Source organism: Kogia breviceps, chromosome 18 (assembly GCF_026419965.1).
Source record: "Kogia breviceps isolate mKogBre1 chromosome 18, mKogBre1 haplotype 1, whole genome shotgun sequence".
In the NCBI taxonomy this organism is placed as follows: Eukaryota; Metazoa; Chordata; class Mammalia; order Artiodactyla; family Physeteridae; genus Kogia; species Kogia breviceps.
Genome location: NC_081327.1, coordinates 16,636,838 through 16,652,767, shown reverse-complemented (window position 1 = coordinate 16,652,767; position 15,930 = coordinate 16,636,838). Strand labels below are relative to the sequence as shown.

The 15,930-nt window shown below is 44.9% G+C and overlaps 1 protein-coding gene across 2 annotated transcripts in view; it reads right to left on the bottom strand.

Annotated features, from left to right (window-relative positions):
• Positions 1-15,930, bottom strand: part of RHPN2 (rhophilin Rho GTPase binding protein 2) — a 66,559-nt gene that overhangs the window by 31,259 nt on the left and 19,370 nt on the right. For both annotated transcript variants that reach the window (XM_067019477.1, XM_059046034.2), the window contains exon 2: positions 13,856-13,971. In XM_067019477.1, coding sequence (XP_066875578.1) covers positions 13,856-13,884 — 29 coding nt within the window. In that variant the 5' untranslated portion in view covers positions 13,885-13,971. The remainder of the gene's footprint in view (positions 1-13,855; positions 13,972-15,930) is intronic.

The window sequence follows — 15,930 nt, the reverse complement described above, 5'->3', positions numbered from 1 at the left end:
AAAAGCATGTGATAAAGTCCAACACAGATTTATGGTAAAAATCCATAACAAGCTAGGAATAAAAGATAATTTACAAAATTTGATAAAGGGCATCTACAAAAACCCACAGCTAACATCATACTTAATGGTGAAAGATTGATGCTTTCCCCCGTATGATCAGGAACAAGGCAAAGATGTACATTTATGCCACTTCTAATCAACACCATACTGGAGGTTCAAGCCAGCAACAATAAAATAAAGAAAGAAATGAAAGGCATCTGGATTGAAAGGAAGAAGTAAAACTGTCTTTCTTCACAGCTGTCATAATCTTGCATGTATAAAATCCCCAGGCATCCACAAAACAAATACTGGAACTAATAAATTTAGTTAGGTCACAAGATACAATTCAAAATATACAAATCAATTTTTTTTTCTATATACTAGCAATGAGCAATCAAAATAGTATCAGAAAGATTAAAATATTTAGGAATAAAATTAAGAAAGAAGCACAAGACTTGTACACTGAAAACTTCAAAACATTGCTGTGATATTTAATGGAGAGACATTCCATGTTTACGGATTGGAAAACTCACTATTGTCAGGACGTCAATTCTCTCCAACTGATCTATCAATTCAACGCAATTCCAATCAAAACGCTAGTAAGCTTTTTAGTAGAAACTGACAAACTGAGCCTAAAATTTATATGGAAATGCAAAGGGCCTAGAAGGGCCAAAGAAGTTTGAAAAAGTACAAAGTTAGAGGATATAGGCTATCTGATTTTAAAACTTAATATAAAGCCTCAGTAATCAAGACGTGGTATTGGCATAAGGAAAGGCAATGGAACTGAACAGAATCCAGAAATAAATCCTTACGTTTATGGTGAATTGCTTTTGACAAAGGTGACAAGAAAATTCAAGGGGGAAAAAGTCTTTCTGACAAATGATGCTGAAGCAACTGGACATCCCTAGGCATGTCAGTGTCCCCAAGACCACCGCCAGGTTCAGTGATTTACTAGGAGGACTTGCAGGACTCAGGATATAGTTGTACGCATCGCTCTGATTTATTACAGCAAAAGGACAACAAAGCAAAATCAGCTAAGGGAAAGGTGCATGGGGTGAAGTCTGAAGGAAACCAGGCACAGGCGCTAAGTGTCCTCTCTCTCAAAGGAGCCACACAGGACATGCTTAATTCCTTCAGCAAACAGTTGTGACAAACGCACGTGAAAATGCTATCTTCCAAGGAAGCTCACTGGGGTTTTTACTGGGGGCTGGTCAGGGAGACACCTCTGCCTGGCATGTTCCAAAATTCAAGACTCCTAGAAGGAAAGCAGGTATTCAATATAAACCACATTGTTTGTGCAAATACTTTACGTATAGTGAGCTCCTCTTATCAGTTCTGGGAATGGTGGGAACTCTCCTGAAATCTAAGTTTCCAGATACCAGCCAAACAACAACCTTGCAAGCAGGGCTTTCTAAGGATAGCCATTAGCCATCTCAGGCCGGCTATGATAACTCTTTTCTGCACAAAAGGCAAAAAATAAATCTCAATCTAAATTTTACACCAAACCAAATATTAAGTCAAAATGGATCAGAGACCTCAGTAAAAGAGCAAAAACTCCAAAACTTCTAGAGGAAAATCTTCATGACCTTGAGTTTGACAAAGCTACACACCAAAAGCGCAATCCATAAAAGAAGAAACTGAGGACTTCCCTCGTGGCGCAGCGGTTAAGAATCCACTGGCCAATGCAGGGGACACGGGTTCAATCTCTGCTCTGGGAAGATCCCACATGCTGTGGAGCAGCTAAGCCCGTGTGCTGCAACCACTGAGCCTGTGCTCTAGAGCCCGTGAGCCACAACTACTGAGCCCATGCGCCACAACTACTGAGCCCACGTGCTGCAACTACTGAAGCCTGCCCACTCTAGGGCCTGTGTGCCGCTACTACTGAGCCCACGTGCTGCAACTACTGAAGCCTGCGTGCCTAGAGCCCATGCTCCGCAACAAGAGAAGCCACCACAATGAGAAACCAGTGCACCGCAATGAAGAGTAGACCCTGCTCGCTGCAACTAGAGAAACCCCGTGCACAGCAACGAAGACCCAACACAGCCAAAAAAATAGAAAATAAAAAATAAAAAAAATAAACTGCACATAAAAAAAAAATCGATTAACTGGACTCATCAAATTTAAAAACTTCTGTGCTTCAGAAGATACCATCTAAAAAAAACAATGAAAAAAGCCAGACTGGGAGAAAATATTTGCAAATTATATATCTGATAAAGAATCTGTATCCAGAATATATAAAGAATTCTGTTAATTAAATAACAAAAAGACCACTCAATTTTTTTTAATGGGCAAAAGATTTTTTAAGTTGATTATAAATGACCTACAACATTATTTTAGTTTCAGGTGCACAACATAATAATTCTATGTTTGTATATTTTCAAAATGATCACCACAATAAGTCAATCTGCCATCTGTTACCATACTTAGTTACAGAATTTTTTTCTTGTGATGAGAACTTTTAAGATCTACTCTCTTAGCAACTTTCAAACATACAGTACAGTATTATTAACCATAGTCACCATGCTGTACATCACATTCTCATGAATTATTTTATAACTGGAAGTTTGTACCTTTTGACCACATTCACCCATTTCATCTCCCCTGCAGCCCCCACCTCTGGCAACCACCCATCTGTTCTCTGTATCTATGAGCTTGGGGGTTTTTGTTTGGTTTGGTTTTTTATTATTTTTTAAAATATTTATTTATTTATTTATCTGGCTGTGCCAGGTCTCAGTTGCGGCACACGGGATCTCTTAATTGCGGCGTGCAAACTCCTAGTTGTGGCATGTGGGATCCAGTTCCCTGGCCGGGGATCGAACCCGGGCCCCCTGAATTGGGAGCATGGAGTCTCAGCCACTGGACCACCAGGTTAAGTCCCTAGTAGTTTTTGTTTGTTTTGTTTTAGATTCCACATATAAGTGAGATCACATAGTATTTGTCTTTGTCTGATTTATTTCACTTAGCATAATGCCCTCAAGGTCCATCCATGTTGCTGCAAATGGCAAGATTTCATTCTTTTCTATGGCTAAGTAATATTCCATGATGTATGTGTGTGTGTGTGTGTGTGTGTGTGTGTGTGTGTGTGTATCACATTTTCTTTATCCATTCATCCATTGATGGACACTTAGGTTGTTTCCATATCTTGGCTATTGTAGATAATGCTGCAATGAACATAGGGGTACATATATCGTTTCAAATTAGTGTTTTGGTGTTCTTCAGATAAATATCCAGAAGTGGAGTACATAGGTCGTGTGGCAATTCTATTCTTAATTTTTTGAGGAATCTCAATACTGTTTTCCACAGTGGCTGTACCAACTTACAGACCCACCAACACTGTATGAGTGTTGGGATTGTTTTCTTAATTTATCTGTCTGATAGTTTATTATTAGTGTATAGAAATAGAATTGATTCCTGTATATTGATTTTGTATCCTGCAACTTTACTGAACTCATAAAAAAAATGCGCAGATTTGAATAAACATTTTACTAAAGAAGTTCTATGAATGGCTAATAAGCACACATGAAAAGATGCTCAAAGTCTTTCGTCAATAGGGAAATGTAGGTTAAAACCATAATAAGGGCTTCCTTGGTGGCGCAGTGGTTGAGAGTCCGCCTGCCGATGCAGGGGACACGGGTTCGCGCCCTGGTCTGGGAAGATCCCACATACCGTGGAGCGGCTGGGCCCGTGAGCCATGGCCGCTGAGCCTGCGCGTCCGGAGCCTGTGCTCCGCAACGGGAGAGGCCACAGCAGTGAGAGGCCTGCGTACCGCAAAAAAACAAAACAAAACAAAACAAAACCATAATAAGATACCAATACACAACTACTAGATTGGCTATGATAAAGAAGACAAACAATACCAAGTGTTAGTGAGGATGTATAGAGAAACTAGAACCCTCACGCACTGCTGAATGTAAATGACGAAGCCACTTGGGAAAACAGCTGGGTGGTTTCAAAAAATGTTAAAACATAAACTTACCACACAACCAAGTAATTGCACTCCTAGGAATCTATATGAAAGAAATGAAAACATATGTCCAAACCAAGACATGAGTGTGAATGTTTATAGTAGCATTATTCCTAATAGCCCCCAAAGTAGAAAGAATCCAGATATCTAACTGGCAAATGGATAAGCAAAATGTGCTACATCCATAGAACGGAATAGTGTTAAGCAGAATGGAGGAACAAACTTTACCCAGATTCTCAAAGCAGGGGTTCTGCCACCTACTCGAAGACCTTACAGATGCTAGCTCACTTTACAGATTGGGAGTCACTGCGAAAACAACCACGGCAGTAAGAACCCAGTTCTAAGCCAGGCCTTGCTGAGCTCAACATTTCCTTGAACCATTCTGGCAAGTCCTCAACCATGGCTCAGGCCAGGTACCAGAACTGTCCTCCTCCGTGAAATGGGTCAACAGCCAAGAGTTCCAGCCAGCCAGAGAGACAGTACCTGACTACCTCCTCCTCCTCAGCTGATGAAAATCCATCTATCTGTCATTGGCCTGCTTTGCTCACCACCTGTCCACCTTTCCTCCAGAGAGCAAAGCACTAAACCTCTTTCCCTGCAATGGCCCTCTTCCCTGGGGCTTCCCCTGCCTTGCACATATTTGGGCCCATCAGTTTCTCTCCGTGGTGCATATATATTCCCTCCTCTCTCTCTCTCTCTCTCTCTCTCTCTCTCTCTCTCTCTCTCTCTCTCTTCCCCTCCCTTGCTTCATTTCGTTCTCCATGACCAACCAACAAGCTTACGCCCCCTCAGAAACAGCAGTTGTGACCTGGCTGCAGATAGGACGGCACTTGCCCTCTCACTGCCCAGTAAGTTTTCACACATGTAGGTTTGGACTCCCCAGCCAGGCAATGAGATCTTGGAAGCTCAGTTGGTGAATGTCATTGGTTTGGGAAATTTTTTTGGAGAAGGACACGATCACCAGTAAGACATGCATTTATATCACAGCAGAGTACACACATACACCTCCCGCCCTCAAAAACAAAAGTCTCACAAAACCATCCTCTGCCATACATGTGATGCTCTCCAATATATTCTGTTAGAACTCTAATAACTTCTTTTTAAAAAACAATAATGGGGGCTTCCCTGGTGGCGCAGTGGTTGAGAGTCCGCCTGCCGATGCAGGGAACACGGGTTCGTGCCCTGGTCTGGGAAGATCCCACGTGCCGCGGAGCGGCTGGGCAGGTGGGCCATGGCCGCTGAACCTGCGCCTCTGGAGCCTGTGCTCCGCAACGGGAGAGGCCACAGCAGTGAGAGGCCCGCAAAAAAAAAAAAAAAAAAAAAAAAAAAAACCAATAATGTTTGAAACTCTCCATTTCTGATTCTCTGACACCAACTGGGTGCCCAATAATTCAATTCAATTCTGACACCAACTCCCAGAATTAGAAGAGACCCCACAGGTTAAGGGCTCAGTGTCACAAGGCTGCTCCCACTTCGGGGGTCAGTTGCAAGCAGGTGGGGGCAGGAGGAGGGCACCTGAACTTCTGACCAACTAGCTACAAATCAGAGGTACCCAAAACCCCCTTCTCAGTTTCAATAATTCACTAGAAAAACTGGACAGGTACATGTAAAAGTATGAAATTAGAACACTCCCTAACACCATACACAAAAATAAACTCAAAATGGGTTAAAGACCTAAATGTAAGGCCAGACACTATCAAACTCTTAGAGGAAAACATAGGCAGATGCTCTATGACATAAATCACAGCAAGATCCTTTTTGACCCACCTCCCAGAGAAATGGAAATAAAAACAAAAAAAACCAAATGAGACCTAATGAAACTTAAAAGCTTTTGCAAAGCAAAGGAAACCATAAACAGACCAAAAGACAACCCTCAGAATGGGAGAAAATATTTGCAAATGAAGCAACTGACAAAGGATTAATCTCCAAAATTTACAAGCAGCTCATGCAGCTCAATAACAAAAAAACAAACAACCCAATCCAAAAATGGGCAGAAGACCTAAATAGACATTTCTCCAAAGAAGATATAAGATTGCCAACAAACACATGAAAGGATGCTCAACATCATTAATCATTAGAGAAATGCAAATCAAAACTACAATGAGATATCATCTCACACCGGTCAGAATGGCCATCATCAAAAACTCTACAAAACAATAAATGCTAGAGAGGGTGTGGAGAAAAGGGAACCTCTTGCACTGTTGGTGCGAATATAAATTGATATAGCCACTATGGAGAACAGTATGGAGGTTACTTAAAAAACTACAAATAGAACTACCATACGACCCAGCAATCCCACTACTGGGCATATACCCTGAGAAAACCATAATTCAAAAAGAGTCATGTACCAAAATGTTCAGTGCAGCTCTATTTACAATAGCCAGGACATGGAAGCAACCTAAGTGTCCATCATCAGACAAATGGATAAAGAAAACGTGGCACATATATACAATGGAATATTACTCAGCCATAAAAAGAAATGAAATTGAGTTATTTGCAGTGAGGTGGATAGACCTAGAGTCTGTCATACAGAGTGAAGTAAGTCAGAAGGAGAAAAACAAACACCATGTGCTAATACATATATATGGAATCTAAGAAAAAAAAATGTCATGAAGAACCTAGGGGTACGATGGGAATAAAGACACAGACCTACTAGAGCTTGGACTTGAGGATATGGCGAGAGGGAAGGGTAAGCTGTGACAAAGTGAGAGAGTGGCATGGACATATATACACTACCAAACTTAAAATAGATAGCTAGTGGGAAGCAGCCACATAGCACAGGGAGATCAGCTCGGTGGTTTGTGACCACCTAGAGGGGTGGGATAGGGAGGGTGGGAGGGAGACGCAAGAGGGAAGAGATATGGGAACGTATGTATATGTATAACTGATTCATTGTGTTATAAAGAAGAAACTAACACACCATTGTAAAGCAATTATACTCCAATAAAGATGTTAAAAAAAATTCACTAGAATGACCCGCAAAACTCAGGAAAATATTTTACTTCCATTTATTGGGGTTTATTTTTAAAGGATACAGCTCAGGAACAGCCAGATGGAAGAGAGCCACAGGCCGAGGAGGGCGAGAAGCCACCATGCCCCCTCCAGGCAGGCCTCCTTCCCTGCCCCTCGATGTGTTCTCCAACGTGGAAGTTCCCCATCATTTAGGGGTTTAATGGAGGTTTCATGACTTCATTACCAGGGCATAATTGATTAAGTCATTGGCTACTGGTGATTGAACTCAATCTCCAGCCCCTCTCACCTTACCAGAAGTCCAGGGGTGAGGCTGAAAGTTCCAACCCTCTAAACAGGCTTGGTCATTCTGGCAAATAGCTCCCCCTCCTGAAGGCCCCCTACCCCCATCAGGTGTCATCACATTAGCATACAAAAGACATGCAGGAGGTTCTAAGGGTTTTAGGTGCACTGTGCCAGAAACCAGGCACAAAGACCAAATATTTATTTTTTATTATACCACAGCAACCCACTGAATTGATTTCATTACACACAGTGGTTCACAATCTGCCCCTTGTAAAACCTGAGCTACAGAGATGTTATTGAGAATGTGACTGATTCACTAGCTGATAAAGTCTAAGAGTGTACAAGGGAGGAAATTCTCCCAGCCCTCGGTATTGCGAACAACTTCTTCTGAGCAAATGATTTGCTTCCAGCTAATGGGTATGAAATGTGTTCCAGGTCACATTCCCTTCTTACTGCCTGCCGGAAAACTCGGAGACAAACATGGCCCACATCTAACAGCCGATATAAGACCTTGTAGCGTGTACTAGCCTTACTTCCAGCTAAATCTCTTTTAATCTTCTTCCTCCTGCCCCCATATCCTCACTCGGCCCTGTTTTAATCTTACATGCTGTACGAGGGTGTCAGGGTGCCTCAAATACGTGTTCGAGTGAGGCAAGACAAACAATTATAACTCCTGGAGGGGCAAGACCTTTGCCTACTATTTCTCTTGGAACCTGACATTGTCCTTTCCACACGGTGGAGGCTTTCAATTTCAGTTGATGAAAGAACAAAGGGCAGAGTAAAGACCCTCTCTAGAAGCAATGGTGTGTGAGTCGGGGATGGGGCTGGGGGTTTGGGGTATGGGGTGGTGTGACTGGTTCTCAGCAACAGACTGCGTCCAGCTTAAATATGACAAATTAGGCCCTAAGACCCCCACCCAAATACCTGGAGAACCTCCAAATACGCCAACTCTTGATTTTCCCACCTCTATATATGGATCTGCTACTTCTTCGACTTGGCAACAATTTGAGATTTAGGATTTGCAACAAATCAATGACCTGCTCTTTGAACATGGACCTCGTCACGTGAGTCATGGCGTCACTCCGGAAAACGCTGGTAGCCAGGTGGGGCTCTCAGGGTGGGTTTCCGCAGTGCTGACCTTAGGGTGCAACACTGATTCAGAGATGAACCCTAGAACGTGTGCTGTTCCTAGTACAGGTCATGATTTTTCACGGATTCACTGGTGGAGGGGGGCTTCTCGAATGAGGTGCCACCAGTTCAACATGGTGGGTGTGCCCAGTTCCCGTGTGCCCAGTTCCCCTGTGCCCCAGCTGGGGGAAGAACTGGCCCAAATCAAGGATGAAGACCAGATCCTCGGGCTCCTCAGTACTGGTGCTCTGCACCTGGGCTGCCTTTCTGGGTGAAAATGAATCCCTTCTAGGGGTCTTTTTGGAAGAACATGGGTTTTCTCAGCTTTCACTTGGGTGTGCTTCTACTCTGAAACCCCTGTGGTCTGATAACTGATGTTACAGCCAAAGGAGGCCCTGAGACTGACCACGATGAGGCAGAAGGGTGTTTCAGCCCTTTCCTGCCCTGGGTCTCCAAGACCACATTCTCCACGGCCTCCTTCTGGCCTGGACCACCAAGGAGAGCCCAACTCCCTTGGGTTTTTCCTAAAGAGCATACACATACTGCAAAAGTCAAGAATGAAAAGGTGGGACTTCCCTGGTGGTGCAGTGGTTAAGAATCCTGCCTGCCAACGCAGGGGACACAGGTTCTAGCCCTGGTCTGGGAAGATCCCACATGCCGTGGAGCAATTAAGCCCGTGCGCCACAACTGCTGAGCCTGCGCTCTAGAGCCCATGAGCCACAACTGCTAAGCCTGTGTGCCACAACTACTGAAGCCCACATGCCTAGAGCCCATGCTCTGCAACAAGAAGCCCCTGCCCGCCGCAACTAGAGAAAGCCCGTGCGCAGCAACAAAGACCCAACACAGCCAAAAATAAATAAATAAATTTATTAAAAAAAAAAAAAAAAAAAACTTTAAAAAAGAAAAAAAGAATGAAAAGGTGTCTAACTTACTCTGAGTGATCAAGCCACCATATGTGACCAGGAAAAAGAAGGCCACAGTCAATAATTTCCTGAGGCCACTCACAACAACATCCAGGCATGTCCCTCAAGTTGGAGCCTCTGAGACCTTTTCCACCATAGACACCCCATGGGATGTATGGTTTCTTTGCCCCAAGTCCAAAATTTCTCTAACATCCCCATGTTTTGTCTTAAAGATGTACATGAATTTGCATTCTGACCCATGTATCTCCATTTATTTTAGTGTAATTTTTCTCCCAAGTCTTTTAGTAAAATTGTCCCTCCAGGAACAGGCTTGTTGACAGGCAACACAGGCTTGTACCAGCTTCACAATCCTTATTGGAGCAGTTTGGCCTTAATCTGTCTGACCCCAAATCCTGCTCTGCCAGGGATTCAGGAAAGCTAGAGCAAGTATTGCCCAGTGCCCTCATGTGGCCACCTGGCTAAGGCAGCAGATCAGCCGGTCTGGCAGGACACCTGCTTCCAGCCCATCTCTCAGTGTAGAAAGGCAGGCCTCAGAGTTGGTGCAGGCCCCCAAGGCTTTGACTCATACACCCCACTGCCCAGACACCAGCACCTCTCAGAACTGATAGTGTGAGCAGTCATTAACCTCAAGTCACTCTCATACAGCCCAAATCACCCCAGGGCACCCCTGTCCCAGAACTTCATGACCCTCTGGTCCAGAAGTCGCACACTGGAGGTCCATGGGACTTGCTCACTTGATTCTCAGGGTGTTATTTCTGCCCCCTTGAATTAGCTGCCAATATTTTAAAATTCAACTATCAGAAGATAAAAAAGGGGACAAAAGTCAGATCTCTCTCTTCTCCTGAAAAAAACAAAACAAAGCAAAACTGAAGATCTGGCAACCCTGGCCCTGCCCCACCATGGGCCACACTGTAGCTGCCCCCTCCAGAGAGCATATGCTCTGCTCTTTACTGCAGTCCCCACCACTCCCTATCGCATCACAGCACCAGTCCCAGCCCCAGCCCCCTTCACTCTTTTCCATGCGCACCTGGACCCAAGAAGGGAACCTGAAGCCCAAAGATATTAAATGACCCACCCTTGTTCAAAGAACCAGTTAGTTAAAATTCAACTATACGGCAACTTGCTTTAAATTTCACAGAGGCCATCTGTTTTTGAGAAACATCATCACGTTTCTACCCCAGCTTTTCTCAAGGGAGGGAAGGGAGCTAGGAAAAGAGAGAGAATATTATCCTTGCTTAGCCTAAAAAAGCACATTTAAAATATCTGATATCTTCCTAATCAGACTCCAGGAAGTTCATGGACTCTTGGCCGATATGGATCAGAGAAGAAGGCCTTGAAGGGGTAGAAAACCAGGTTCCTCAGAGCACCCGCCCAGACTCAAAGCTTCCTCACCGATGCAGGTAAGGACCGGGATCCTCACGTTCCTGCATTTGGGGGAGACATCTTCCCAAACGCCCACTCCCCTAAACATTCCAACTGCTCTGCCTTTATCAGGGAGCACGCTAGGACATTTAGGAACCTGAAAACAGACAGGACGGCAGGGCCCGGTTTATGACTCAAACTACCCTTTGCTGGCAGGGACAATCACATAATCGGCCACCCAGAGACACTCAAGGGCCAGACCTGGGCTGGGCTACACGCCCTATTTGTTTTCGGGAAACCGCGCTGGTGCCGGTTAAGTCAGATTAATAAATACCTTTAGGGTTTCCTCTGACAACATTCCCCAGAGAGGGGCACTTCGAGCTTTTAGGTCACTGCAAGAATCATTAACAACCTAACCTCACCCCACCCCCACCCCGCCAGCTCAACAACTGCCGACGGGACAGTGAGCCCCAGAGGGGCTGTTTGCTGGTGTCATTAACAGAGCAAGACAGACAAAACCGCCCTAGGCCCCGCCTTAGCAACGCCAAGTGCCCCGGCCAGAGGGGGCCTCCCGGGCCTCCCTGACCACCCTCCGTCTCCAAGGCCGCCGTCACACTGCGTCAGCCCTCTATCACATTTCTCTTTCATCGGTGGCCTAGAAAACATCACCTCCTGACGTGACTGGATTTGTTTGCTTGTATATTTCGGTTTCCCTTATGAGAGATTAAGCATCAGGAAAGCAGGGCCTCATCTGAATTGCTTGCGGCCTTATCCCCTCACATCTCAGACACCACTTAGTAGGTGCTCAGTAAATCCGTTTGTTGTGTGAATGGACAGGCACAGGGTCAGGGCTGCCCACCTGCCCCCTCGGCTGCACACCTGGCCTGGCAAGGTGTCAACCAAAACCGAAAGCCACAAAACACACCAGGGGGAACCACACCTGCAGCGTCCTCAGCACAGCAAGCTCAGCACACGTCAGGACTTCCCCAAATCGGGGGTTTGGACTTCCCTGGTGGAGCAGTGCTTAAGAATCCGCCTGCCATTGCAGGGGACATGGGTTTGATCCCTGGTCCGGGAGGATCCTACATGCCATGGAGCAACTAAGCCCGTGTGCCACAACTACGGGGCCTGTGCTCTAGAGCCCGTGAGCCATAAGTACTGAGCCCATGAACCACAACTACCGAAGCCCACGCACCCTAGAGCCCGCCTGCTGCAACTACTAAGCCCACATGCCGCAACTACTGAGTCCACGTGCTGCAAATACTAAAGCCCACACGCATAGAGCCCTTGCTCCACAATCAGAGAAGCCACCGCAATGAGAAGCCCACGCACCGCAACAAAGAGTAGCCCCGCTCCCCACAACTAGAGAAAGCCCGCGCACAGCAACGAAGACCCAACGCAGTCAAAAAAAAAACACAAACAAACAAAATTGGAGGCCTCTCTCAAGCTGCACTGGCCACTAAGGCCCGCTGTGCAGCAGACCTGACAACTCCCAGGTCCAGACTTCTCTGGGGACAGGGACACTGTCAGTTGTTTCAAAGGTGGAACGTTACCGTATTTTCCCCGGTCTGCTCCAGGAACAGCCTCCCTTCTACCCTGTTACAGAAGTAGCTGGAGAAGAGGTTCCCAGACACTTGGCCACCCCAGGACTTGCGTCCTCTGCTTGTCCATGAGCAAAAAACCAACACAGGCACAGCACTGTTGTTCCTGCCCAGGGGCAGTGGGTTGCATATATTATTCTTCTAGGCCTTTGCAGTATTTCACAATAAAAATGCATGGAAGTAATCCACGCACTTTGTTAAAAGAACATTCAAACACTGAAAGGATAAAGTGACAAGAAGGAGTCACGTCTACCCACCCAACCCTGGTCTTTCTCCCAAGAGCCCACTCTACTAACACCTTTTTTCTTCGCCCCTTTGGAAAAAGTCTATGCATACACAAAAGCATATGCACGTATTTTTTAAACACATATGCAGGGCATGCTGTCCTGCATCTTTCTTTTCCCCCATTTCATACCTCAGAGATCTTTCCTAACGAACAAATACAGACCAATTCAGAAATGAATTTACTCCTAGTTCATGGTGAGAAACCCTCCTCTTGTCTGTACTGAGTGCTCGGGTGAGCGGCCCATATGGAACAGCAGATCACACTGTTCGTACATATATGTGACCACCAGAGTCTTGTGGCTCTTTTACCAGTCTACCTGGTTTGGAGTATTTGTTTTTCCCAACAGCCTCCAATCAGCCTCGGGGCTCCCTAAGGCCTCCAACAGTGAAGCAGACCTACTGGGAACACCCATTATCCATATCCTGCCAGGTTTCCAGGTTCCAGGTCCCAGCAAACACTCCACATGTCTTTCTGAGGCTCCCGGAAGCATCTGTCCCACTTAGCCGGGCAGCGGACATACTGCCTGCCTCCATACCCAGGGCAGAAGGCAGCGTGGGGCTGGCAAGAGTCACCCCCTAGAACTCTGAAGAAAAAGTCTGAACTCTCTGTAAACAAGAGGAAGCTGCCACATCATCTTGCATTGCATTGACGGGTGTGGGGAGGGCTTAGAGCTGCCTACAGGTAAGGCCTCTCTGAGTTCTACGCTTGATAAGTAACTATGTTACCATCAGAGAATAATAATGAGTGCCCCAAGAGCCCAGAGCTGTATTGGGCCCCTCTCATTAAAGATGGACACTGGCAATTGAAAGGCTCCTATTCCCTCCTTTCTGCCTTCCTTTTCTTTCTTTCTTTTTTTTTTTAACTTTTTATTTTTTCAAATCTAATTTTTTTAACTGAAGTATAGTTGATTTACAATGTTGTGTTGCCTTTCTTTTCTTTATACATTCAACAAATATTTAGCAAGCAGTGATTCTAGATCAGGAATAGTGCTACGCAGTAGAGAAAACAGGTCCCAAAGAAAGCAGGGAAAACAAACAGGAATCAGATCATTGGACTTTTCCCATCGCCCTTCTATCCCAAACACACAGACAGGCTGTGTAAAATACTTCTCTTTGACATAACCAAGCTCTAGGCGAGACAGGGCCCGCTCCAGGTGCCAGAAATGAGGAGGAAACTCAAAGCTAAAACCAAGAGCTGAGGGGAAGCTGGGCAGGCCTGGGAGTTTAGGAAAATAGATGGACAGGCCTCAGGAGAGTCCGGGCTCCTAGCCAAGGTGGTAGAGCCAGCAGATACCTACTTCAGAAGGTTCTCCGCTCCCGTTCTCATCCGCACGGCTTTCAGGATCTGCTGGTTCAAGGCAGCCCTCTGATTCTGCAGTTTGCTCCGGCCAGTCTGTGCGAGGGGATTGCAACCCTGAGGGAAAACAAGAGATGCGCCTTCAGAGGTCAGCCACTCTAAAAATGATGACAAACATCTAATACAACAGAAAATGTTTCAAAAACTCATTTTCTCCTGAAAGTAAAATCTATTTTCCAACATAGAAAATACATTAAATATGAAAAATATAAAAAAAGAAAAGTCAGTCCTAATAACACAACTCCAAAACAGCCACTGTGATTGGTTTCTTTCCTGCCCACCTATTTTACAATACATGCATATTGTTACTTTCCGCATTAGTGGCTGTGTAGGGAGTTCCCCAGACCAGCCCCATGTCTAGAGTTTCACAGGACTCAGCATACAGTTGCACTCACAGCTAAGATTTATGACAGCAGTTTAGTAAAGACACATAGCTGGATCATAGGGAAAAAGAGGTAGAGTCTGGAGGAATCCATGTGCAGGCTTCCTTATGCTTTCTCTGTCCTATGAGGGGTCACACAAAGCACACTCTTCCCCCAGCAACAAAAATGCAGCAACATGCATGTAGTGTCACTGCCCAGGCTGGCCCATTAGAAAATCAAATTCACAGTTTTTATAATAAGGGGCTGACCACAAAGGCATCTTCTGCCTAGCACATACCAAAATGCCAGGCTGCAGAAAGGAAAGCGGGTATTCATTGTAAATCACATGGTTTTCGCCATTAGTTTAGACACAGCCAGCCAACTTCATCACTTAGGGGATGAAAGGAACACTCCAAGAGCCAGGCTCCCAGAGACCAGGCAGGGGCCAACCTTGCAAGCAGGTCTTCCTAAGGGAAGCAGCCTCAGATCTGCCATGTTAACCCTTTGCTGCACAGTGGCACACATAAGCTATCATGTTCTCACTTAATACTCTATCGTGAAAATTTCCTTTGTTATGAAGAGCTCCTCAAAACCATAATTTTAATAATTGCATAATGTTGCCTTTTGTAAGGATTTACCATTTCCTTATAGTCAGACAGTTAGATTGTTTCCAAGTATCTGCTATTATCTATAATTATTTGATGCATATTTGTAAACACGAATCTTTGTAAACCTCAAGTTTTTCCTTTAAGGTATATTTCTAGGACTGAGTTACAGGGTGTCTAACCTCTTTAAGCCCCCTCCTCCCCCTAAGCACCAGCCCAATTATCCTCCAGCAAAGAAAGGTACTCTCTATCTCTATTTCCTGTCCCTTCTCCCCGATAGCATTAAGCAACCATGAATCTATTGATAATTTCTGTCTGTATAGACTTGCTTATTCTGGACATTTCACTTAAGCGGAATCATACAGAATACAGTCTTTTGTGATGGGCTCCTTTCACTCAGCATAATGTTATCAAGGTTCTTCCGTGGTGTAACACATATCAGTACTTCACTCCTTTTCTTCCCTAACACTCCAATCAATATGAACACTTATTTATCCATTCATCAGTTGATGGACATTTGAGGGTGTTTTCACTTTTTGGCTCTTATGAATAGGGCTGCTTATTTGTGTGTAAGTTTTTATGTGGATGTATGTTTTCCTTTCTTCTCTTGGCTATAGATCTAGGAGTGGAACTATTGTGTCATATGGTTAATTCTACGTTTAACCATTTGAGGTCAAACTATTTCCCAAAGCGGCTATAATATTTTACATTCCCACCAACAGTAGACGAGGGTTCCACTTTACCCCTATCCTCATCAATACTTGTTATTGTCTTTATTAGAGCCAACCTAGGATGTGTGGTATTTCCCTGTGGTTTTGATTTGCATTTCCCTGATAGTTAATGATGTTAAACATCTTTTCTTGTGCTTAATGGCCATTTATGTATCTTTGGAGAAAGATCAATTCAGATTCCTTGCCCAATTTTTTTTTTTTTTTTTTCCACATCACAGGGCACACGAGATCTTAGTTCCCCAACCAGGGATCGAACCCTCGCCCCTGCAGTGTTAGCGCAGTCTTAACCACTGGACCGCCAGGGAATTCCCTCCTTGC